This window comes from Oncorhynchus gorbuscha, unplaced genomic scaffold, assembly GCF_021184085.1.
Source record: "Oncorhynchus gorbuscha isolate QuinsamMale2020 ecotype Even-year unplaced genomic scaffold, OgorEven_v1.0 Un_scaffold_2465, whole genome shotgun sequence".
NCBI lineage: Eukaryota > Metazoa > Chordata > Actinopteri > Salmoniformes > Salmonidae > Oncorhynchus > Oncorhynchus gorbuscha.
In genome coordinates, this window is record NW_025746970.1 from 52447 (window position 1) to 76912 (window position 24466).

The following is a 24466-nucleotide window of genomic DNA, read 5'->3' on the forward strand; positions in this document are numbered from 1 at the left end:
CTACAGGCCCTAGTTTCTACCTTCTTAACAACACTATCAACAAGGCAGGTCCTACAGGCCCTAGTTTCTACCTTCTTAACAACACTATCAACAAGGCAGGTCCTACAGGCCCTAGTTTCTACCTTCTTCACAGCCCTATCAACAAGGCAGGTCCTACAGGCCCTAGTTTCTACCATCTTAACAACACTATCAACAAGACAGGTCCTACAGGCCCTAGTTTCTACCTTCTTAACAACAATATCAACAAGGCAGGTCCTACAGGCCCTAGTTTCTACCTTCTTAACAACACTATCAACAAGGCAGGTCCTACAGGCCCTAGTTTCTACCTTCTTAACAACACTATCAACAAGGCAGGTCCTACAGGCCCTAGTTTCTACCTTCTTAACAACACTATCAACAAGGCAGGTCCTACAGGCCCTAGTTTCTACCTTCTTAACAACACTATCAGCAAGGCAGGTCCTACAGGCCCTAGTTTCTACCTTCTTAACAACACTATCAGCAAGGCAGGTCCTACAGGCCCTAGTTTCTACCTTCTTAACAACACTATGAACAAGGCAGGTCCTACAGGCCCTAGTTTATACCTTCTTAACAACACTATCAACAAGGCAGGTCCTACAGGCCCTAGTTTCTACCTTCTTAACAACACTATCAGCAAGGCAGGTCCTACAGGCCCTAGTTTCTACCTTCTTAACAACACTATGAACAAGGCAGGTCCTACAGGCCCTAGTTTCTACCTTCTTTAACAACACTATCAACAAGGCAGGTCCTACAGGTCCTAGTTTTGTCACCCCTGGACTACTGTTCAGTCGTGTGGTCAGGTGCCACAAAGAGGGGCTTAGGAAAATTCCAAGTTTTTTTTTTTCCAATTCCAAAATCAAGCTTGTGACTCTACAAAACTCCTTGGATGCATTTGTAGTTTGTTTTGAATCCTCTTATAGAGAGAGAAAGGACATCCACATGAAGGACAGAGAAACATGTCTGTTACATCAACATGAAGGACAGAGAAACATGTCTGTTACATCAACATGAAGGACAGATAAACATGTCTGTTACATCAACATGAAGGACAGAGAAACATGTCTGTTACATCAACATGAAGGACAGAGAAACATGTCTGTTACATCAACAAGAAGGACAGAGAAACATGTCTGTTACATCAACATGAAGGACAGAGAAACATGTCTGTTACATCAACATGAAGGACAGAGAAACATGTCTGTTACATCAACATGAAGGACAGAGAAACATGTCTGTTACATCAACATGAAGGACAGAGAAACATGTCTGTTACATCAACATGAAGGACAGAGAAACATGTCTGTTACATCAACATGAAGGACAGAGAAACATGTCTGTTACATCAACATGAAGGACAGAGAAACATGTCTGTTACATCAACATGAAGGACAGAGAAACATGTCTGTTACATCAACATGAAGGACAGAGAAACATGTCTGTTACATCAACATGAAGGACAGAGAAACATGTCTGTTACATCAACATGAAGGACAGAGAAACATGTCTGTTACATCAACATGAAGGACAGAGAAACATGTCTGTTACATCAACATGAAGGACAGAGAAACATGTCTGTTACATCAACAAGAAGGACAGAGAAACATGTCTGTTACATCAACATGAAGGACAGAGAAACATGTCTGTTACATCAACATGAAGGACAGAGAAACATGTCTGTTACATCAACATGAAGGACAGAGAAACATGTCTGTTACATCAACATGAAGGACAGAGAAACATGTCTGTTACATCAACATGAAGGACAGAGAAACATGTCTGTTACATCAACATGAAGGACAGAGAAACATGTCTGTTACATCAACATGAAGGACAGAGAAACATGTCTGTTACATCAACATGAAGGACAGAGAAACATGTCTGTTACATCAACATGAAGGACAGAGAAACATGTCTGTTACATCAACATGAAGGACAGAGAAACATGTCTGTTACATCAACATGAAGGACAGAGAAACATGTCTGTTACATCAACATGGAGGACAGAGAAACATGTCTGTTACATCAACATGAAGGACAGAGAAACATGTCTGTTACATCAACATGAAGGACAGAGAAACATGTCTGTTACATCAACATGAAGGACAGAGAAACATGTCTGTTACATCAACATGAAGGACAGAGAAACATGTCTGTTACATCAACATGAAGGACAGAGAAACATGTCTGTTACATCAACATGAAGGACAGAGAAACATGTCTGTTACATCAACATGAAGGACAGAGAAACATGTCTGTTACATCAACATGAAGGACAGAGAAACATGTCTGTTACATCAACATGAAGGACAGAGAAACATGTCTGTTACATCAACATGAAGGACAGAGAAACATGTCTGTTACATCAACATGGACTTTATTTATTTCCCAATCAACACCGTTTCACATTTTATACAAAATCACCAATCATTAGAAAACGTCTGACCCCGTCCGTCCAGCCGCTCCGCCTCACCCCAGAGGATCATGGGAAGGCATGTGTCTGACGAGACCCAGTGGACATGCCCCGCCTTGATGATGTCACTACCTGTAGCTTCTGACCAATCAAATCAGACATCACCTCCAGGAATATAGGCCTCAATTGGCTAAACATCACTCACTCCTAGCTACATCCCTGGTTACACCATAGAGTTAGATAGAGGAATCATCTTTGTATCTGTGCCATTAGAGTCTGTGACAGCACCATTGAAGTTACAACCCATTGTAATCCCCACCCAGTTGACTACTTTAAAATGGTGGATGATGGCAAATGTCCATGGTAAAACAGGTGATATACATGATGAGTCCTCTATCTCTATGGATTAAATTCCTCGCCCAATCAGACACTGGTCTGACTGATCTGTCAATCAATTTCATCTGCCAATGTCTGAAGGCCTCAGCGAGAAGGGGCAAGGCTTGTCCACTGAGCCTTCATCTGATTGGGTAGCCAGTGAGCAACTGGGAAGCTAACGTATGCTAATGTACATGCCCAGCACACACATTTACAGCTCAGCCCACCCACCCACCCACCCACCCACACACACACACACACACTTCAGAGGTCCTTGTTAGAGCGTTGCGTAGCATTCTGGTCTTGGCACATGTACATGCAAAGCTAAAGAGTCACCTGCACAGGCGGACAGAGGGAGGGAGGGAGACAGAGGGGGGGGAGGGAGGGAGACAGAGGGGGAGGGAGGGAGACAGAGGGAGGGAGACAGAGGGGGAGGGAGGGAGACAGAGGGGGAGGGAGACAGAGGGGGAGGGAGGGAGACAGAGGGAGGGAGACAGAGGGAGGGAGACAGAGGGGGAGGGAGGCAGAGGGGGAGGGAGGGAGACAGAGGGGGAGGGAGGGAGACAGAGGGGGAGGGAGAAACATGTATATATCCACAGACAGACAGACAGAGGCGCTGTTGAACGCTGAGAGTTTTTAATCCCACCCTCCATGTTACATGTTCCTAGCAGCACCAGAGGGGCTCTCTGATTGGTTGCTGTAGCTGTCAGTCAGTCCGTCTCCAGGATGAGTGGCGGCTGCTCTTCATTCTCATCGTCCAATCGCAGATCGCTGAGGTCATCCTCTAGTCCCGCCCCTCCCACTGCACCCGCCTCCTCACAGTAACCTGAGGAGAGGACATGGGTTAGAGGTCAGGAGTCAGGGTATCCCACCAGACCAAGTGGGGGGATACCCTGCTGCTACCCAGACCAAGTGGGGGATACCCTGCTTCTACCAGACCAAGTGGTGGGATACCCTGCTTCTACCAGACCAAGTGGAGGGATACCTTGCTTCTACCAGACCAAGTGGTGGGATACCCTGCTTCTACCAGACCAAGTGGAGGGATACCCTGCTGCTACCAGACCAAGTGGTGGGATACCCTGCTGCTACCAGACCAAGTGGAGGGATACCCTGCTGCTACCCAGTGGAGGGATACCCTGCTGCTACCAGACCAAGTGGAGGGATACCCTGCTGCTACCAGACCAAGTGGAGGGATACCCTGCTGCTACCAGACCAAGTGGAGGGATACCCTGCTGCTACCAGACCAAGTGGAGGGATACCCTGCTGCTACCAGACCAAGTGGTGGGATACCCTGCTGCTACCAGACCAAGTGGAGGGATACCCTGCTGCTACCAGACCAAGTGGAGGGATACCCTGCTTCTACCAGACCAAGTGGAGGGATACCCTGCTGCTACCAGACCAAGTGGAGGGATACCCTGCTTCTACCAGACCAAGTGGAGGGATACCCTGCTGCTACCCAGTGGAGGGATACCCTGCTGCTACCAGACCAAGTGGAGGGATACCCTGCTGCTACCAGACCAAGTGGAGGGATACCCTGCTGCTACCAGACCAAGTGGAGGGATACCCTGCTGCTACCAGACCAAGTGGAGGGATACCCTGCTGCTACCAGACCAAGTGGAGGGATACCCTGCTGCTACCCAGTGGAAAGGCTTGTTGGATCAGCCCAGAGGAAGAACTACATGGAAAGGCTTGTTGGATCAGCCCAGAGGAAGAACTACATGGAAAGGCTTGTTGGATCAGCCCAGAGGAAGAACTACATGGAAAGGCTTGTTGGATCAGCCCAGAGGAAGAACTACATGGAAAGGCTTGTTGGATCAGCCCAGAGGAAGAACTACATTGAAAGGCTTGTTGGATCAGCCCAGAGGAAGAACTACATGGAAAGGCTTGTTGGATCAGCCCAGAGGAAGAACTACATGGAAAGGCTTGTTGGATCAGCCCAGAGGAAGAACTACATGGAAAGGCTTGTTGGATCAGCCCAGTCAACAAGAGGAAGAACTACATGGAAAGGCTTGATGGATCAGCCCAGTCAACAAGAGGAAGAACTACATGGAAAGGCTTGATAGATCAGCCCAGTCAACAAGAGGAAGACCTTGGCAGCTGTTTTTGATGAATAACAATGCCATGCTGGTGGGTGGTCACATTCAAATAAAACCCAGCCCTGAAAAGGAACTTAGTCTGAAAAGTATTAGCACGTCATCTCATAGGGCAGGAACAAATATCTGTCTAACTAACCCAATGGGAGCACATGAATCATAGTGGGCAGAGCCAAGCATGAGCTAGTGAGATCCTATTGGTGAATTCTAGCAGTTATTTGCATATTTCCATGAGGGAACGCCTACTCTGAGAACGTGTGCCATGACTTAATTCCCCCTTGCACTCCTAAACAACGCAATTCTTTTGAAACGTTGGCAAAAGGGTCAAGTCTACAAAACACAGTCCGCTCTGTTACAGATTCTAGTTCTGGAAACAGAAACTGTATGGAGATCAAATGTTTAATCGATGAGAACATTTGCAGAATGTCGGGCAAGATCCATCTCGCTCCATCTTCTCCCACTGGGCTTCCTCTCATCACCATATTTGGTAGTGAGTTGAAACGCCGACCGGATGGGTTTCCTCTCATCACCATATTTGGTAGTGAGAGGAAACGCCGACCGGATGGGTTTCCTCTCATCACCATATTTGGTAGTGAGAGGAAACGCCGACCGGATGGGTTTCCTCTCATCACCATATTTTAGTGAGTGAGGAAACGCCGACCGGATGGGTTTCCTCTCATCACCATATTTGGTAGTGAGAGGAAACGCAGACCGGATGGGTTTCCTCTCATCACCATATTTGGTAGTGAGTTGAAACGCCGACCGGATGGGTTTCCTCTCATCACCATATTTGGTAGTGAGTTGAAACGCCGACCGGATGGGCTTCCTCTCATCACCATATTTGGTAGTGAGAGGAAACGCAGACCGGATGGGTTTCCTCTCATCACCATATTTGGTAGTGAGTTGAAACGCCGACCGGATGGGTTTCCTCTCATCACCATATTTGGTAGTGAGTTGAAACGCCGACCGGATGGGCTTCCTCTCATCACCATATTTGGTAGTGAGTTGAAACGCCAACCAGGATGGGTTTCCTCTCATCACCATATTTGGTAGTGAGTTGAAACGCCGACCGGATGGGTTTCCTCTCATCACCATATTTGGTAGTGAGAGGAAACGCCGACCGGATGGGCTTCCTCTCATCACCATATTTGGTAGTGAGAGGAAACGCCGACCGGATGGGTTTCCTCTCATCACCATATTTGGTAGTGAGAGGAAACGCCGACCGGATGGGTTTCCTCTCATCACCATATTTGGTAGTGAGAGGAAACGCCGACCGGATGGGTTTCCTCTCATCACCATATTTGGTAGTGAGAGGAAACGCAGACCGGATGGGTTTCCTCTCATCACCATATTTGGTAGTGAGTTGAAACGCCGACCGGATGGGTTTCCTCTCATCACCATATTTGGTAGTGAGTTGAAACGCCGACCGGATGGGCTTCCTCTCATCACCATATTTGGTAGTGAGAGGAAACGCAGACCGGATGGGTTTCCTCTCATCACCATATTTGGTAGTGAGTTGAAACGCCGACCGGATGGGTTTCCTCTCATCACCATATTTGGTAGTGAGTTGAAACGCCGACCGGATGGGCTTCCTCTCATCACCATATTTGGTAGTGAGTTGAAACGCCAACCAGGATGGGTTTCCTCTCATCACCATATTTGGTAGTGAGTTGAAACGCCGACCGGATGGGTTTCCTCTCATCACCATATTTGGTAGTGAGAGGAAACGCCGACCGGATGGGCTTCCTCTCATCACCATATTTGGTAGTGAGTTGAAACGCCGACCGGATGGGCTTCCTCTCATCACCATATTTGGTAGTGAGTTGAAACGCCGACCGGATGGGCTTCCTCTCATCACCATATTTGGTAGTGAGAGGAAACGCCGACCGGATGGGTTTCCTCTCATCACCATATTTGGTAGTGAGAGGAAACGCAGACCGGATGGGTTTCCTCTCATCACCATATTTGGTAGTGAGTTGAAACGCCGACCGGATGGGTTTCCTCTCATCACCATATTTGGTAGTGAGTTGAAACGCCGACCGGATGGGCTTCCTCTCATCACCATATTTGGTAGTGAGAGGAAACGCAGACCGGATGGGTTTCCTCTCATCACCATATTTGGTAGTGAGTTGAAACGCCGACCGGATGGGTTTCCTCTCATCACCATATTTGGTAGTGAGTTGAAACGCCGACCGGATGGGCTTCCTCTCATCACCATATTTGGTAGTGAGTTGAAACGCCAACCAGGATGGGTTTCCTCTCATCACCATATTTGGTAGTGAGTTGAAACGCCGACCGGATGGGTTTCCTCTCATCACCATATTTGGTAGTGAGAGGAAACGCCGACCGGATGGGCTTCCTCTCATCACCATATTTGGTAGTGAGTTGAAACGCCGACCGGATGGGCTTCCTCTCATCACCATATTTGGTAGTGAGTTGAAACGCCGACCGGATGGGCTTCCTCTCATCACCATATTTGGTAGTGAGAGGAAACGCCGACCGGATGGGTTTCCTCTCATCAACCACCCGAACCACTGCCTGTTCACCCCGCTATCATCCAGAAGGCGAGGTCAGTACAGGTGCATCAAAGCTGGGACCGAGAGACTGAAAAACAGCTTCTATCTCAAGGCCATCAGACTGTTAAACAGCCACCACTAACACTGAGTGGCTGCTGCCAACACACTGTCATTGACACTGACCCAACTCCAGCCATTTTAATAATGGGAATTGATGGGAAATGATGTAAATATATCACTAGCCACTTTAAACAATGCTACCTTATATAATGTTACTTACCCTACATTATTCATCTCATATGCATATGTATATACTGTACTCTACATCATCGACTGCATCCTTATGTAACACATGTATCACTAGCCACTTTAACTATGCCACTTTGTTTACTTTGTCTACACACTCATCTCATATGTATATACTGTACTCGATACCATCTACTGTATGCTGCTCTGTACCATCACTCATTCATATATCCTTATGTACATGTTCCTCATCCCCTTACACTGTGTATAAGACAGTAGTTTTAGAATTGTTAGTTAGATTACTTGTTGGTTATTACTGCATTGTCGGAACTAGAAGCACAAGCATTTCGCTACACTCGCATTAACATCTGCTAACCATGTGTATGTGACAAATAAAATTTGATTTGATTTAATTAGATTTGATTTAGTGAGAGGAAACGCCGACCGGATGGGTTTCCTCTCATCACCATATTTGGTAGTGAGAGGAAACGCCGACCGGATGGGTTTCCTCTCATCACCATATTTGGTAGTGAGAGGAAACGCCAACCAGGATGGGTTTCCTCTCATCACCATATTTGGTAGTGAGTTGAAACGCCGACCGGATGGGCTTCCTCTCATCACCATATTTGGTAGTGAGAGGAAACGCCGACCGGATGGGTTTCCTCTCATCACCATATTTGGTAGTGAGTTGAAACGCCGACCGGATGGGTTTCCTCTCATCACCATATTTGGTAGTGAGTTGAAACGCCGACCGGATGGGTTTCCTCTCATCACCATATTTGGTAGTGAGAGGAAACGCTGACCAGGATGCTTCACATTTATACGTCATGTGAAACATCTGGCTCATTAATGAATCTGTGCAGTACTTCCCTCTCCTCGGGGACCACCAGACATTCCACATATTTGTTTTAGCCCTGAATTGGCACAAAAAGCTTCTTTCTCTCTAATTTTGTGCACAAATTTGTTTACCTCCCTGTTCGTGAGCATTTCTCCTTCGCCAAGATAATCCATCCACCTAACAGGTGTGGCATATCAAGAAGCTGACTAAACAACACAGGTACACCTTGTGCTGGGGACAATAAAAGGTCACTCTAAAATGTGCGGTTTTACCACACAACAGAATGCCACAGATGTCTCAGTTTGAGGGAGCGTGCAATAAGGGTTTTCTGTTAGCCGGTAATTGCCGGCTTTTGGCCTATGAAATAAATTAAAAGCTGATAAATAAAATCGTAGCCGGCCAAATTATCTGGGGCTGCCCATCATGCACCCTGATTTCACGCTTCAGCACCATTCTCTCACTCCTTGCTTGCTGCCTTATCATGTGCCTGCTGCTGAGGACAGGGGGAGAAGAGCCTTGGCCGAGGCTAATGTTGATTGCGAAGATGGAGGCCTTTTTCATTGAAGTAAAATCTAAGTCAGAGAGTATGCCTACAGTGAAAAGCCCATGTATGGACACATTTTAATATTGTAGTGGACAAAGATGAGGAAAGCGTTAGCATGGCCAAATGCAGGCTACTGTGAAACTACCAGACCAAGTGGTGGGATACCCTGCTGCTACTTGTTGATAATATTGTAGTGGACAAAGATGAGGAAAGCGTTAGCATGGCCAAATGCAGGCTACTGTGAAACTACCAGACCAAGTGGTGGGATACCCTGCTGCTACTTGTTGATAATATTGTAGTGGACAAAGATGAGGAAAGCGTTAGCATGGCCAAATGCAGGCTACTGTGAAACTACCAGACCAAGTGGTGGGATACCCTGCTGCTACTTGTTGATAATATTGTAGTGGACAAAGATGAGGAAAGCGTTAGCATGGCCAAATGCAGGCTACTGGGAAACTCACCATTCAGGTAGGATGTCATTTTTAAACTTTTATTTATTTATTTTCATTGTTATTGTCTGCAAATGTGTTTTGTTTCATTCTGTTGAGACATTTTCTTTGGCTAAATTAACTTCTTCGATATAGGGGGCGCTCTTTTAATTTTTGGATGAAAAACGTTCCCGTTTTAAACAAGATATTTTGTCACGAAAAGATGCTTGACTATGCATATAATTGACAGCTTTGGAAAGAAAACATTCTGACGTTTCCAAAACTGCAAAGATATTGTCTGTGAGTGCCACAGAACTGAAAACCCAGATAAAAATACAATCAGGAAGTGCCGCATTTTTTGAAACCGCCTCATGGCAATGACTCCTTATATGGCTGTGGAGGAGCTAGGAGTCAGCTTACCCTTTCCACGTTTTCCCCAAGGTGTCTACAGCATTGTGACGTATTTGTAGGCATATCATTGGAAGATTGACCATAAGAGACTACATCTACCAGGTGGTCGCTTGGTGTCCTCCGTTGCAATTATTGCGTAATCTCCAGCTGCAGTATTTTTCTGTTTGCCTCGGACTGCCAGGAATCATTTTTCATCGAATAGATATGTGAAAAACACCTTGAGGATTGATTCTAAACAACGTTTGCCATGTTTATGTTGATATTATGGAGCTAATTTTGAAAAAAGTTTGGCGTTGTAAGTGACTGCATTTTCGTTTTCTTTTCTAGCCAAACGTGATGAACAAAACGGAGCGATTTCTCTTACACAAATAATCTTTTAGGAAAAAATGAACATTTGCTATCTAACTGAGAGTCTCCTCATTGAAAACATCCGAAGTTCTTCAAAGGTAAATGATTTTACTTTAATGCTTTTCTTGTTTTTGTGAAAATGTTGCCTGCTGAATGCTAGGCTTAATGCTATGCTAGGCTATCAATACTCTTACACAAATGCTTGTGTAGCTTTGGATAAAGCATATTTTGAAAATCTGAGATGACAGTGTTGTTAACAAAAGGCTAAGCTTGTGTTTCAATATATTTATTCAATTTAATTTGTGATTTTCACGAATAGGAAACGTTGCGTTATGGTAATGAGCTTGAGGCTATGATTACGCTCCCGGATACGGGATTGCTCGTCGCCAGAGGTTAAGTTAAATCTATGATTACGCTCCCGGATACGGGCTTGCTCGACGCTAGAGGTTAAGTTAAAATCTTTTTAAATTGTATGCTCCGTTTCAGCTAATGATGGGGTAGGCCATGTCTGAATATATTATGTCTGTTACCACTGATAACCTGAATGACCCTAGAAGGTTTTAGAAGGCTATTAAGTCTATGACTGGTAACAGTAATGTTAATTAATTACCGTCATGTGTTTTGAAGGACTCTGTTGCTATATATGACAAAACTGAAATGCTGAATTGTTTCAATGAGCACTTTGTATCATCTGGTAGGCTGTTTGATTCAGTGTCCTCTGTCTCTGTCCAACCCTGTGTGGATGAACCAGTGTCCTCTATCTCTGTCCAACCCTGTGTGGATGAACCAGTGTCCTCTGTCTCTGTACAACCCTGTGTGGATGAACCAGTGTCCTCTATCTCTGTCCAACCCTGTGTGAATGAACCAGTGTCCTCTGTCTCTGTCCAACCCTGTGTGGATGAACCAGTGTCCTCTATCTCTGTCCAACCCTGTGTGGATGAACCAGTGTCCTCTATCTCTGTCCAACCCTGTGTGGATGAACCAGTGTCCTCTGTCTCTGTACAACCCTGTGTGGATGAACCAGTGTCCTCTGTCTCTGTCCAACCCTGTGTGGATGAACCAGTGTCCTCTATCTCTGTCCAACCCTGTGTGGATGAACCAGTGTCCTCTATCTCTGTCCAACCCTGTGTGGATGAACCAGTGTCCTCTGTCTCTGTACAACCCTGTGTGGATGAACCAGTGTCCTCTATCTCTGTCCAACCCTGTGTGGATGAACCAGTGTCCTCTGTCTCTGTACAACCCTGTGTGGATGAACCAGTGTCCTCTATCTCTGTCCAACCCTGTGTGGATGAACCAGTGTCCTCTGTCTCTGTCCAACCCTGTGTGGATGAACCAGTGTCCTCTGTCTCTGTCCAACCCTGTGTGGATGAACCAGTGTCCTCTGTCTCTGTCCAACCCTGTGTGGATGAACCAGTGTCCTCTGTCTCTGTCCAACCCTGTGTGGATGAACCAGTGTCCTCTATCTCTGTCCAACCCTGTGTGGATGAACCAGTGTCCTCTGTCTCTGTCCAACCCTGTGTGGATGAACCAGTGTCCTCTGTCTCTGTCCAACCCTGTGTGGATGAACCAGTGTCCTCTGTCTCTGTCCAACCCTGTGTGGATGAACCAGTGTCCTCTGTCTCTGTCCAACCCTGTGTGGATGAACCAGTGTCCTCTGTCTCTGTCCAACCCTGTGTGGATGAACCAGTGTCCTCTGTCTCTGTCCAACCCTGTGTGAATGAACCAGTGTCCTCTGTCTCTGTCCAACCCTGTGTGGATGAACCAGTGTCCTCTGTCTCTGTCCAACCCTGTGTGAATGAACCAGTGTCCTCTGTCTCTGTCCAACCCTGTGTGGATGAACCAGTGTCCTCTGTCTCTGTCCAACCCTGTGTGGATGAACCAGTGTCCTCTATCTCTGTCCAACCCTGTGTGGATGAACCAGTGTCCTCTGTCTCTGTCCAACCCTGTGTGGATGAACCAGTGTCCTCTGTCTCTGTCCAACCCTGTGTGGATGAACCAGTGTCCTCTGTCTCTGTCCAACCCTGTGTGGATGAACCAGTGTCCTCTGTCTCTGTCCAACCCTGTGTGGATGAACCAGTGTCCTCTGTCTCTGTCCAACCCTGTGTGGATGAACCAGTGTCCTCTGTCTCTGTCCAACCCTGTGTGGATGAACCAGTGTCCTCTGTCTCTGTCCAACCCTGTGTGGATGAACCAGTGTCCTCTATCTCTGTCCAACCCTGTGTGGATGAACCAGTGTCCTCTGTCTCTGTCCAAGTGTCCCTGTGTGGATGAACCAGTGTCCTCTGTCTCTGTACAACCCTGTGTGGATGAACCAGTGTCCTCTGTCTCTGTCCAACCCTGTGTGGATGAACCAGTGTCCTCTGTCTCTGTCCAACCCTGTGTGGATGAACCAGTGTCCTCTATCTCTGTCCAACCCTGTGTGGATGAACCAGTGTCCTCTGTCTCTGTACAACCCTGTGTGGATGAACCAGTGTCCTCTGTCTCTGTCCAACCCTGTGTGGATGAACCAGTGTCCTCTGTCTCTGTCCAACCCTGTGTGGATGAACCAGTGTCCTCTGTCTCTGTCCAACCCTGTGTGGATGAACCAGTGTCCTCTGTCTCTGTCCAACCCTGTGTGGATGAACCAGTGTCCTCTGTCTCTGTCCAACCCTGTGTGGATGAACCAGTGTCCTCTGTCTCTGTCCAACCCTGTGTGGATGAACCAGTGTCCTCTGTCTCTGTCCAACCCTGTGTGGATGAACCAGTGTCCTCTGTCTCTGTCCAACCCTGTGTGGATGAACCAGTGTCCTCTGTCTCTGTCCAACCCTGTGTGGATGAACCAGTGTCCTCTGTCTCTGTCCAACCCTGTGTGGATGAACCAGTGTCCTCTGTCTCTGTCCAACCCTGTGTGGATGAACCAGTGTCCTCTGTCTCTGTCCAACCCTGTGTGGATGAACCAGTGTCCTCTGTCTCTGTCCAACCCTGTGTGGATGAACCAGTGTCCTCTGTCTCTGTCCAACCCTGTGTGGATGAACCAGTGTCCTCTGTCTCTGTCCAACCCTGTGTGGATGAACCAGTGTCCTCTGTCTCTGTCCAACCCTGTGTGGATGAACCAGTGTCCTCTGTCTCTGTCCAACCCTGTGTGGATGAACCAGTGTCCTCTGTCTCTGTCCAACCCTGTGTGGATGAACCAGTGTCCTCTATCTCTGTCCAACCCTGTGTGGATGAACCAGTGTCCTCTGTCTCTGTCCAACCCTGTGTGGATGAACCAGTGTCCTCTGTCTCTGTCCAACCCTGTGTGGATGAACCAGTGTCCTCTGTCTCTGTCCAACCCTGTGTGGATGAACCAGTGTCCTCTGTCTCTGTCCAACCCTGTGTGGATGAACCAGTGTCCTCTGTCTCTGTCCAACCCTGTGTGGATGAACCAGTGTCCTCTGTCTCTGTCCAACCCTGTGTGAATGAACCAGTGTCCTCTGTCTCTGTCCAACCCTGTGTGGATGAACCAGTGTCCTCTGTCTCTGTCCAACCCTGTGTGAATGAACCAGTGTCCTCTGTCTCTGTCCAACCCTGTGTGGATGAACCAGTGTCCTCTGTCTCTGTCCAACCCTGTGTGGATGAACCAGTGTCCTCTATCTCTGTCCAACCCTGTGTGGATGAACCAGTGTCCTCTGTCTCTGTCCAACCCTGTGTGGATGAACCAGTGTCCTGTCTCTGTCTCTGTCCAACCCTGTGTGGATGAACCAGTGTCCTCTGTCTCTGTACAACCCTGTGTGGATGAACCAGTGTCCTCTATCTCTGTCCAACCCTGTGTGGATGAACCAGTGTCCTCTGTCTCTGTCCAACCCTGTGTGGATGAACCAGTGTCCTCTGTCTCTGTCCAACCCTGTGTGGATGAACCAGTGTCCTCTGTCTCTGTCCAACCCTGTGTGGATGAACCAGTGTCCTCTGTCTCTGTCCAACCCTGTGTGGATGAACCAGTGTCCTCTGTCTCTGTACAACCCTGTGTGAATGAACCAGTGTCCTCTGTCTCTGTCCAACCCTGTGTGGATGAACCAGTGTCCTCTGTCTCTGTCCAACCCTGTGTGGATGAACCAGTGTCCTCTATCTCTGTCCAACCCTGTGTGGATGAACCAGTGTCCTCTGTCTCTGTCCAACCCTGTGTGGATGAACCAGTGTCCTCTGTCTCTGTCCAACCCTGTGTGGATGAACCAGTGTCCTCTGTCTCTGTACAACCCTGTGTGGATGAACCAGTGTCCTCTATCTCTGTCCAACCCTGTGTGGATGAACCAGTGTCCTCTGTCTCTGTCCAACCCTGTGTGGATGAACCAGTGTCCTCTGTCTCTGTCCAACCCTGTGTGGATGAACCAGTGTCCTCTGTCTCTGTCCAACCCTGTGTGGATGAACCAGTGTCCTCTGTCTCTGTCCAACCCTGTGTGGATGAACCAGTGTCCTCTGTCTCTGTACAACCCTGTGTGGATGAACCAGTGTCCTCTGTCTCTGTACAACCCTGTGTGGATGAACCAGTGTCCTCTGTCTCTGTCCAACCCTGTGTGGATGAACCAGTGTCCTCTGTCTCTGTCCAACCCTGTGTGGATGAACCAGTGTCCTCTATCTCTGTACAACCCTGTGTGGATGAACCAGTGTCCTCTGTCTCTGTCCAACCCTGTGTGGATGAACCAGTGTCCTCTATCTCTGTCCAACCCTGTGTGGATGAACCAGTGTCCTCTGTCTCTGTCCAACCCTGTGTGGATGAACCAGTGTCCTCTGTCTCTGTCCAACCCTGTGTGGATGAACCAGTGTCCTCTGTCTCTGTCCAACCCTGTGTGGATGAACCAGTGTCCTCTGTCTCTGTCCAACCCTGTGTGGATGAACCAGTGTCCTCTGTCTCTGTCCAACCCTGTGTGGATGAACCAGTGTCCTCTGTCTCTGTCCAACCCTGTGTGGATGAACCAGTGAGAGAAATCCTTAGATCAGAGAAAGCCTGCAGGTCCTGATCATTCTCAGTGCAGGTGGTACATAAAGCCCTGAAATCCTTAGATCAGAGAAAGCCTGCAGGTCCTGATCATTCTCAGTGCAGGTGGTACATAAAGCCCTGAAATCCTTAGATCAGAGAAAGCCTGCAGGTCCTGATCATTCTCAGTGCAGGTGGTACATAAAGCCCTGAAATCCTTAGATCAGAGAAAGCCTGCAGGTCCTGATCATTCTCAGTGCAGGTGGTACATAAAGCCCTGAAATCCTTAGATCAGAGAAAGCCTGCAGGTCCTGATCATTCTCAGTGCAGGTGGTACATAAAGCCCTGAAATCCTTAGATCAGAGAAAGCCTGCAGGTCCTGATCATTCTCAGTGCAGGTGGTACATAAAGCCCTGAAATCCTTAGATCAGAGAAAGCCTGCAGGTCCTGATCATTCTCAGTGCAGGTGGTACATAAAGCCCTGAAATCCTTAGATCAGAGAAAGCCTGCAGGTCCTGATCATTCTCAGTGCAGGTGGTACATAAAGCCCTGAAATCCTTAGATCAGAGAAAGCCTGCAGGTCCTGATCATTCTCAGTGCAGGTGGTACATAAAGCCCTGAAATCCTTAGATCAGAGAAAGCCTGCAGGTCCTGATCATTCTCAGTGCAGGTGGTACATAAAGCCCTGAAATCCTTAGATCAGAGAAAGCCTGCAGGTCCTGATCATTCTCAGTGCAGGTGGTACATAAAGCCCTGAAATCCTTAGATCAGAGAAAGCCTGCAGGTCCTGATCATTCTCAGTGCAGGTGGTACATAAAGCCCTGAAATCCTTAGATCAGAGAAAGCCTGCAGGTCCTGATCATTCTCAGTGCAGGTGGTACATAAAGCCCTGAAATCCTTAGATCAGAGAAAGCCTGCAGGTCCTGATCATTCTCAGTGCAGGTGGTACATAAAGCCCTGAAATCCTTAGATCAGAGAAAGCCTGCAGGTCCTGATCATTCTCAGTGCAGGTGGTACATAAAGCCCTGAAATCCTTAGATCAGAGAAAGCCTGCAGGTCCTGATCATTCTCAGTGCAGGTGGTACATAAAGCCCTGAAATCCTTAGATCAGAGAAAGCCTGCAGGTCCTGATCATTCTCAGTGCAGGTGGTACATAAAGCCCTGAAATCCTTAGATCAGAGAAAGCCTGCAGGTCCTGATCATTCTCAGTGCAGGTGGTACATAAAGCCCTGAAATCCTTAGATCAGAGAAAGCCTGCAGGTCCTGATCATTCTCAGTGCAGGTGGTACATAAAGCCCTGAAATCCTTAGATCAGAGAAAGCCTGCAGGTCCTGATCATTCTCAGTGCAGGTGGTACATAAAGCCCTGAAATCCTTAGATCAGAGAAAGCCTGCAGGTCCTGATCATTCTCAGTGCAGGTGGTACATAAAGCCCTGAAATCCTTAGATCAGAGAAAGCCTGCAGGTCCTGATCATTCTCAGTGCAGGTGGTACATAAAGCCCTGAAATCCTTAGATCAGAGAAAGCCTGCAGGTCCTGATCATTCTCAGTGCAGGTGGTACATAAAGCCCTGAAATCCTTAGATCAGAGAAAGCCTGCAGGTCCTGATCATTCTCAGTGCAGGTGGTACATAAAGCCCTGAAATCCTTAGATCAGAGAAAGCCTGCAGGTCCTGATCATTCTCAGTGCAGGTGGTACATAAAGCCCTGAAATCCTTAGATCAGAGAAAGCCTGCAGGTCCTGATCATTCTCAGTGCAGGTGGTACATAAAGCCCTGAAATCCTTAGATCAGAGAAAGCCTGCAGGTCCTGATCGTTCTCAGTGCAGGTGGTACATAAAGCCCTGAAATCCTTAGATCAGAGAAAGCCTGCAGGTCCTGATCGTTCTCAGTGCAGGTGGTACATAAAGCCCTGAAATCCTTAGATCAGAGAAAGCCTGCAGGTCCTGATCGTTCTCAGTGCAGGTGGTACATAAAGCCCTGAAATCCTTAGATCAGAGAAAGCCTGCAGGTCCTGATCATTCTCAGTGCAGGTGGTACATAAAGCCCTGAAATCCTTAGATCAGAGAAAGCCTGCAGGTCCTGATCATTCTCAGTGCAGGTGGTACATAAAGCCCTGAAATCCTTAGATCAGAGAAAGCCTGCAGGTCCTGATCATTCTCAGTGCAGGTGGTACATAAAGCCCTGAAATCCTTAGATCAGAGAAAGCCTGCAGGTCCTGATCATTCTCAGTGCAGGTGGTACATAAAGCCCTGAAATCCTTAGATCAGAGAAAGCCTGCAGGTCCTGATCATTCTCAGTGCAGGTGGTACATAAAGCCCTGAAATCCTTAGATCAGAGAAAGCCTGCAGGTCCTGATCATTCTCAGTGCAGGTGGTACATAAAGCCCTGAAATCCTTAGATCAGAGAAAGCCTGCAGGTCCTGATCATTCTCAGTGCAGGTGGTACATAAAGCCCTGAAATCCTTAGATCAGAGAAAGCCTGCAGGTCCTGATCATTCTCAGTGCAGGTGGTACATAAAGCCCTGAAATCCTTAGATCAGAGAAAGCCTGCAGGTCCTGATCATTCTCAGTGCAGGTGGTACATAAAGCCCTGAAATCCTTAGATCAGAGAAAGCCTGCAGGTCCTGATCATTCTCAGTGCAGGTGGTACATAAAGCCCTGAAATCCTTAGATCAGAGAAAGCCTGCAGGTCCTGATCATTCTCAGTGCAGGTGGTACATAAAGCCCTGAAATCCTTAGATCAGAGAAAGCCTGCAGGTCCTGATCATTCTCAGTGCAGGTGGTACATAAAGCCCTGAAATCCTTAGATCAGAGAAAGCCTGCAGGTCCTGATCATTCTCAGTGCAGGTGGTACATAAAGCCCTGAAATCCTTAGATCAGAGAAAGCCTGCAGGTCCTGATCATTCTCAGTGCAGGTGGTACATAAAGCCCTGAAATCCTTAGATCAGAGAAAGCCTGCAGGTCCTGATCATTCTCAGTGCAGGTGGTACATAAAGCCCTGAAATCCTTAGATCAGAGAAAGCCTGCAGGTCCTGATCATTCTCAGTGCAGGTGGTACATAAAGCCCTGAAATCCTTAGATCAGAGAAAGCCTGCAGGTCCTGATCATTCTCAGTGCAGGTGGTACATAAAGCCCTGAAATCCTTAGATCAGAGAAAGCCTGCAGGTCCTGATCTTTTGGATCCCTGCTTTTAAATCTGGCAGCTGATTTCAGAGCTGAACCACTTACATCTCTGTTCAATCTAACCCTGGAATATAATGACATTCCAAAGATCTGGAAATCAGCATTTGTCCTACCACTTTTAAAAGGGGGAGATCCAACTCTATTAAATAATTATAGGCCAATCTCAAAGCTGTCACCCCTGGTGAAAATACTTGAAACCCTTGTAAGTGAACAGCTAAAATAGTTTTTATTTACTAACTCTATTTTATCAATGTACCAATCGGGCTTCAGGAAGAAACAGCACAATTACAGCAGCCATGAAGGTTTTAAATGATATCACTGAAGCCCTTGACAAAAAACAGCACTGTGTCTCACTTTTTATTGATCTCTCTAAGGCTTTTGATACAGTTGATCATGCTATACTAAGGCAGAGATTGTCGAGTGTAGGTCTTTCGGAGCATGCAGTTGATCATGCTATACTAAGGCAGAGATTGTCGAGTGGAGGTCTTTCGGAGCATGCAGTTGCATGGTTTGCTAACTAGCTGTCTGATAGAACTCAGTGCATTCAATTTGATGGGCTTATGTCTGTTGAATTGTCTCTATTTAATGGTGTGCCCCAAGGCTCTGTACTTGGTCCTCTCTTATTCACTATTTATATAAATGATTTAGACAAAAATGTCCAAAATGCACAACTTCATTTTTATGCTGATGATGCTGTTGTTTACTGTTGTGCCTCGTCTCTTACAAAAGCTTTCCAGAACTTACAAACTGCTTTTTATACTGTTCAACATACCTTATCCTCAATACTGACAAAACTAAACTAATGTTGTTTTCTAAAGCAAGAAATAGACCTCTGAACCTTTCACCTATTACTACCTGTCAGGGCAAGGAGATTGAGACTGTTACCTCATATAAATATCTTGGATACTACCTGTCAGGGCAAGGAGACTGAGGTTGTAATCTCATGTAAATATCTTGGATACTACCTGTCAGGGCAAGGAGACTGAGGTTGTAATCTCATGTAAATATCTTGGATACTACCTGTCAGGGCAAGGAGACTGAGGTTGTAATCTCATGTAAATATCTTGGATACTACCTGTCAGGGCAAGGAGACTCAGGGCAAGGAGACTGAGGTTGTAATCTCATGTAAATATCTTGGATACTACCTGTCAGGGCAAGGAGACTGAGGTTGTAATCTCATATAAATATCTTGGATACTACCTGTCAGGGCAAGGAGACTGAGGTTGTAATCTCATGTAAATATCTTGGATATATGTCTGTCTGTCATTTTTTTGTAATGACTTGGTGCTGCCTATCTTGGCCAGGGCGCTCTTGAAAAATAGATTTTAATCTCACTAACCTTCCTGGTTAAATAAAGGTTAAATAAAAAATAAGCAGGCCTGTTGTAAAATAAATAGCCTATCACAGTCATTTGTTGGGTATGGTAGGTACTAGTCTTACTTGGTTAATGCTGCAATATAGCCTGTTCAAAACTTTAGTGAAGGTTAAATATATATATATATATACAGTATAATATATATATACAGTATAATATGTCATTCTACCCCTGAACCCACTGTTCCCTGGTAGGCCGTCATTGTGAAGAAGAATTTGTTCTTAACTGACTTGTTAAATAAAGGTTAAATAAAGAAACTGCTTTGTACAGGTCAGAAGGACATTCTCAGGGATTTGATCCAGCAACCTTTCGGTTACTGACCCAACACTCTAACCACTAGGCTACCTGCTGGTTACTGACCCAACGTTCTAACCACTAGGCTACCTGCTCTAACCCCTAACCCTAACCCTTTGTACAGGTCAGAAGGACATTCTCAGGGATTTGATCCAGCAACCTTTCGGTTACTGACCCAACGTTCTAACCACTAGGCTACCTGCTCTAACCCCTAACCCTACCCCTAACCCTTTCGGTTACTGATCCAACGTTCTAACCACTAGGCTACCTGCTCTAACCCCTACCCCTAACCCTAACCCTTTCGGTTACTGATCCAACGTTCTAACCACTAGGCTACCTGCCGGCCCAGGTCGTCCGGTGCCAATCTGGGTTAGGGTTAACCCTACCCCTAACCCTAACCCCTAACCCTAACCCTTTCGGTTACTGATCCAACGTTCTAGCCACTAGGCTACCTGCCGGCCCAGGTCGTCCGGTGCCAATTTGACTAACGACGCCCTGGGGTGTGTGTACCTTTCATCCCAGCAGTGTTGTAGGTCTGTGCAGTAAGGGGTCGGTCATGTGACCCCTGTTCCAGGATCTCATTGGGCGGCTCAGCACTGCCGTCTAACCTGAGGAACACAGAATGATTTAAGTTCATATACTGTATGCCATTTAACAGACACTTTTATCCAAACTACTTTCAATGAGTACATATGTGTGGCCTGAGCAGGAATGGATTCCACGACCCTGGCATTGAGGAATGGAGCCCACGACCCTGGCATTGAGGAATGGACCCTACGACCCTGGCATTGAGGAATGGAGCTCATGACCCTGGCATTGAGGAATGGAGCCCACGACCCTGGCATTGAGGAATGGAGCTCACGACCCTGGCATTGAGGAATGGAGCGCAGGACCCTGGCATTGAGGAATGGAGCTCACGACCCTGGCATTGAGGAATGGAGCCCACGACCCTGGCATTGAGGAATGGAGACCACGACCCTGGCATTGAGGAATGGAGCCCACGACCCTGGCATTGAGGAATGGAGCCCACGACCCTGGCATTGAGGAATGGAGCCCACGACCCTGGCATTGAGGAATGGAGACCACGACCCTGGCATTGAGGAATGGAGCCCACGACCCTGGCATTGAGGAATGGAGCCCACGACCCTGGCATTGAGGAATGGAGACCACGACCCTGGCATTGAGGAATGGAGCCCACGACCCTGACATTGAGGAATGGAGCCCACGACCCTGGCATTGAGGAATGGAGACCACGACCCTGGCATTGAGGAATGGAGACCACGACCCTGGCATTGAGGAATGGAGACCACGACCCTGGCATTGAGGAATGGAGACCACGACCCTGGCATTGAGGAATGGAGCCCACGACCCTGGCATTGAGGAATGGAGACCACGACCCTGGCATTGAGGAATGGAGCCCAGGACCCTGGCATTGAGGAATGGAGCCCAGGACCCTGGCATTGAGGAATGGAGCCCAGGACCCTGGCATTGAGGAATGGAGACCACGACCCTGGCATTGAGGAATGGAGACCAGGACCCTGGCATTGAGGAATGGAGACCACGACCCTGGCATTGAGGAATGGAGACCAGGACCCTGGCATTGAGGAATGGAGACCAGGACCCTGGCATTGAGGAATGGAGACCACGACCCTGGCATTGAGGAATGGAGACCACGACCCTGGCATTGAGGAATGGAGCCCAGGACCCTGGCATTGAGGAATGGAGCCCACGACCCTGGCATTGAGGAATGGAGCCCACGACCCTGGAATTGAAGAATGGAGCCCACGACCCTGGCATTGAGGAATGGAGACCAGGACCCTGGCATTGAGGAATGGAGCCCACGACCCTGGCATTGAGGAATGGAGACCAGGACCCTGGCATTGAAGAATGGAGCCCACGACCCTGGCATTAAGGAATGGAGACCAGGACCCTGGCATTGAGGAATGGAGACCACGACCCTGGCATTGAGGAATGGAGACCACGACCCTGGCATTGAGGAATGGAGACCAGGACCCTGGCATTGAGGAATGGAGACCAGGACCCTGGCATTGAGGAATGGAGACCAGGACCCTGGCATTGAGGAATGGAGACCAGGACCCTGGCATTGAGGAATGGAGACCACGACCCTGGCATTGAGGAATGGAGCCCAGGACCCTGGCATTGAGGAATGGAGCTCATGACCCTGGCATTGAGGAATGGAGCCCACGACCCTGGCATTGAGGAATGGAGCTCACGACCCTGGCATTGAGGAATGGAGCGCAGGACCCTGGCATTGAGGAATGGAGCTCACGACCCTGGCATTGAGGAATGGAGCTCACAGTTGTTTCACTGTTACCTGTGTTGTTTCACCAGTGTGTTACCTGTGTTGTTTCACTGTTACCTGTGTTGTTTCATCAGTGTGTTACCTGTGTTGTTTCACCAGTGTGTTACCTGTGTTGTTTCACTGTTACCTGTGTTGTTTCATCAGGGTACACTCTCCCCCCTCCTGTGGGTCCAGGTTATAGAGGTACAGATATCCATCAGCTGCTGCTACCAGGAGACGAGGAATCTTTTGGATCCTACACACACACACACACACACACACACACACACACACACACACACACACACACACACACACACACACACACACACACACACACACACACACACACACACACACACACACACACACACACACACACACACACACACACACACACACACACACACACACACACACACAAAGCTCTAGTGTGTGGTAGAGAACGTTCTAGTGGGTGTGTGGGGGGAATATGGTCCCAGCTCTAGAGTCTGGTAGAGAACGTTCTAGTGGGTGTGTGGGGGGAATATGGTCCCAGCTCTAGAGTCTGCAGAGGAACGTTTCTAGTGGGGTGTGGGGAATATGGTCCCAGCTCTAGTGTGTGGTAGAGAACGTTCTAGTGGGTGTGTGGGGGGAATGTGGTCCCAGCTCTAGAGTGTTGTAGAGAACGTTCTAGTGGGTGTGGGGGAATATGGACCCAGCTCTAGAGTGTGGTAGAGAACGTTCTAGTGTGTGGTAGAGAACATTCTAGTGGGTGTGTGGTGGGAATATGGTCCCAGCTCCAGAGTCTGGTAGAGAACGTTCTAGTGGGTGTGGGGGGAATATGGTCCCAGCTCTAGAGTCTGGTAGAGAACGTTCTAGTGGGTGTGTGGGGGGAATATGGTCCCAGCTCTAGAGTCTGGTAGAGAACGTTCTAGTGGGTGTGTGGGGAATATGGTCCCAGCTCTAGTGTGTGGTAGAGAACGTTCTAGTGGGTGTGTGGGGGGAATGTGGTCCCAGCTCTAGAGTGTTGTAGAGAACGTTCTAGTGGGTGTGGGGGAATATGGACCCAGCTCTAGAGTGTGGTAGAGAACGTTCTAGTGTGTGGTAGAGAACATTCTAGTGGGTGTGTGGTGGGAATATGGTCCCAGCTCTAGTGTGGTAGAGAACGTTCTAGTGTGTGGGGGGGAATATGGTCCCAGCTCCAGAGTCTGGTAGAGAACGTTCTAGTGGGTGTGGTGGGAATATGGTCCCAGCTCTAGAGTCTGGTAGAGAACGTTCTAGTGGGTGTGGGGGGAATATGGTCCCAGCTCTAGAGTCTGGTAGAGAACGTTCTAGTGGGTGTGTGGGGGGAATATGGTCCCAGCTCTAGAGTCTGGTAGAGAACGTTCTAGTGTGTGGGGGGGAATATGTTCCCAGCTCTAGAGTGTGGTAGAGAACGTTCTAGTGGGTGTTCTTACAGGGCCAGAGCACAGATGTTCTTGTGTCCAGAGAAGGGCAGTCGTACGGTGGCGAAGGCTCGTCCCTGAGTGAACATCTCTGTCACCTGACGACCAGGAGAGAGACATGGTCAGACAACACACACACACACTCTCACTCTCTCAAAAGGACGTCCCACTCACCTGAGAGGGCAGGTAGGTGGTCGACGCCATCAGGACCTTCCCAATGTATCCACCCCATGTCGTTGGCTCCTCTGTTGGCCTACACACACACACACACACACACACACACACACACACACACACACACACACACAATATAATATAGTTATTATACAGGACAACACACACACACACACACACACAATACACACATAATATACATGACACCTCCTCTGTTAATATACAGGACAACACCTCCTCTGTTGACCTACACACACCATGTTAATATACAGGACAACACCTCCTCTGTTGACCACACACACAACATGTTAATAAGACAGGGACACCTCCCTCTGTTGACCTACACACACCATGTTAATATTGCGTACAGGACAACACCTAGACAACACTCTGTTGACCTACACACACACACCATGTTAATATACAGGACAACACCTCCTCTGTTGGCCTACACACACCATGTTAATATACAGGACAACACCTCCTCCTCTGTTGACCTCCTGTTGGCCCACACACACACCATGTTAATATACAGGACAACACCTCCTCTGTTGA

The 24466-nt window shown here is 47.9% G+C and overlaps 1 protein-coding gene across 1 annotated transcript; it reads right to left on the minus strand.

The window, feature by feature from the left end:
* Positions 1-3293: 3293 nt before the first annotated feature.
* On the minus strand, positions 3294-24033 carry LOC124025821 (WD repeat domain phosphoinositide-interacting protein 2-like). Its single transcript, XM_046339145.1, has 5 exons — positions 23912-24033; positions 23750-23835; positions 22459-22566; positions 20519-20616; positions 3294-3629 (listed from the first exon to the last, which is right to left on the minus strand). Exons 1-5 carry the CDS (start codon positions 23939-23941, stop codon positions 3514-3516), a joined length of 438 nt encoding a protein of 145 aa, XP_046195101.1. The 5' UTR covers positions 23942-24033; the 3' UTR covers positions 3294-3513.
* Between the last annotated feature and the right edge of the window lie 433 nt (positions 24034-24466).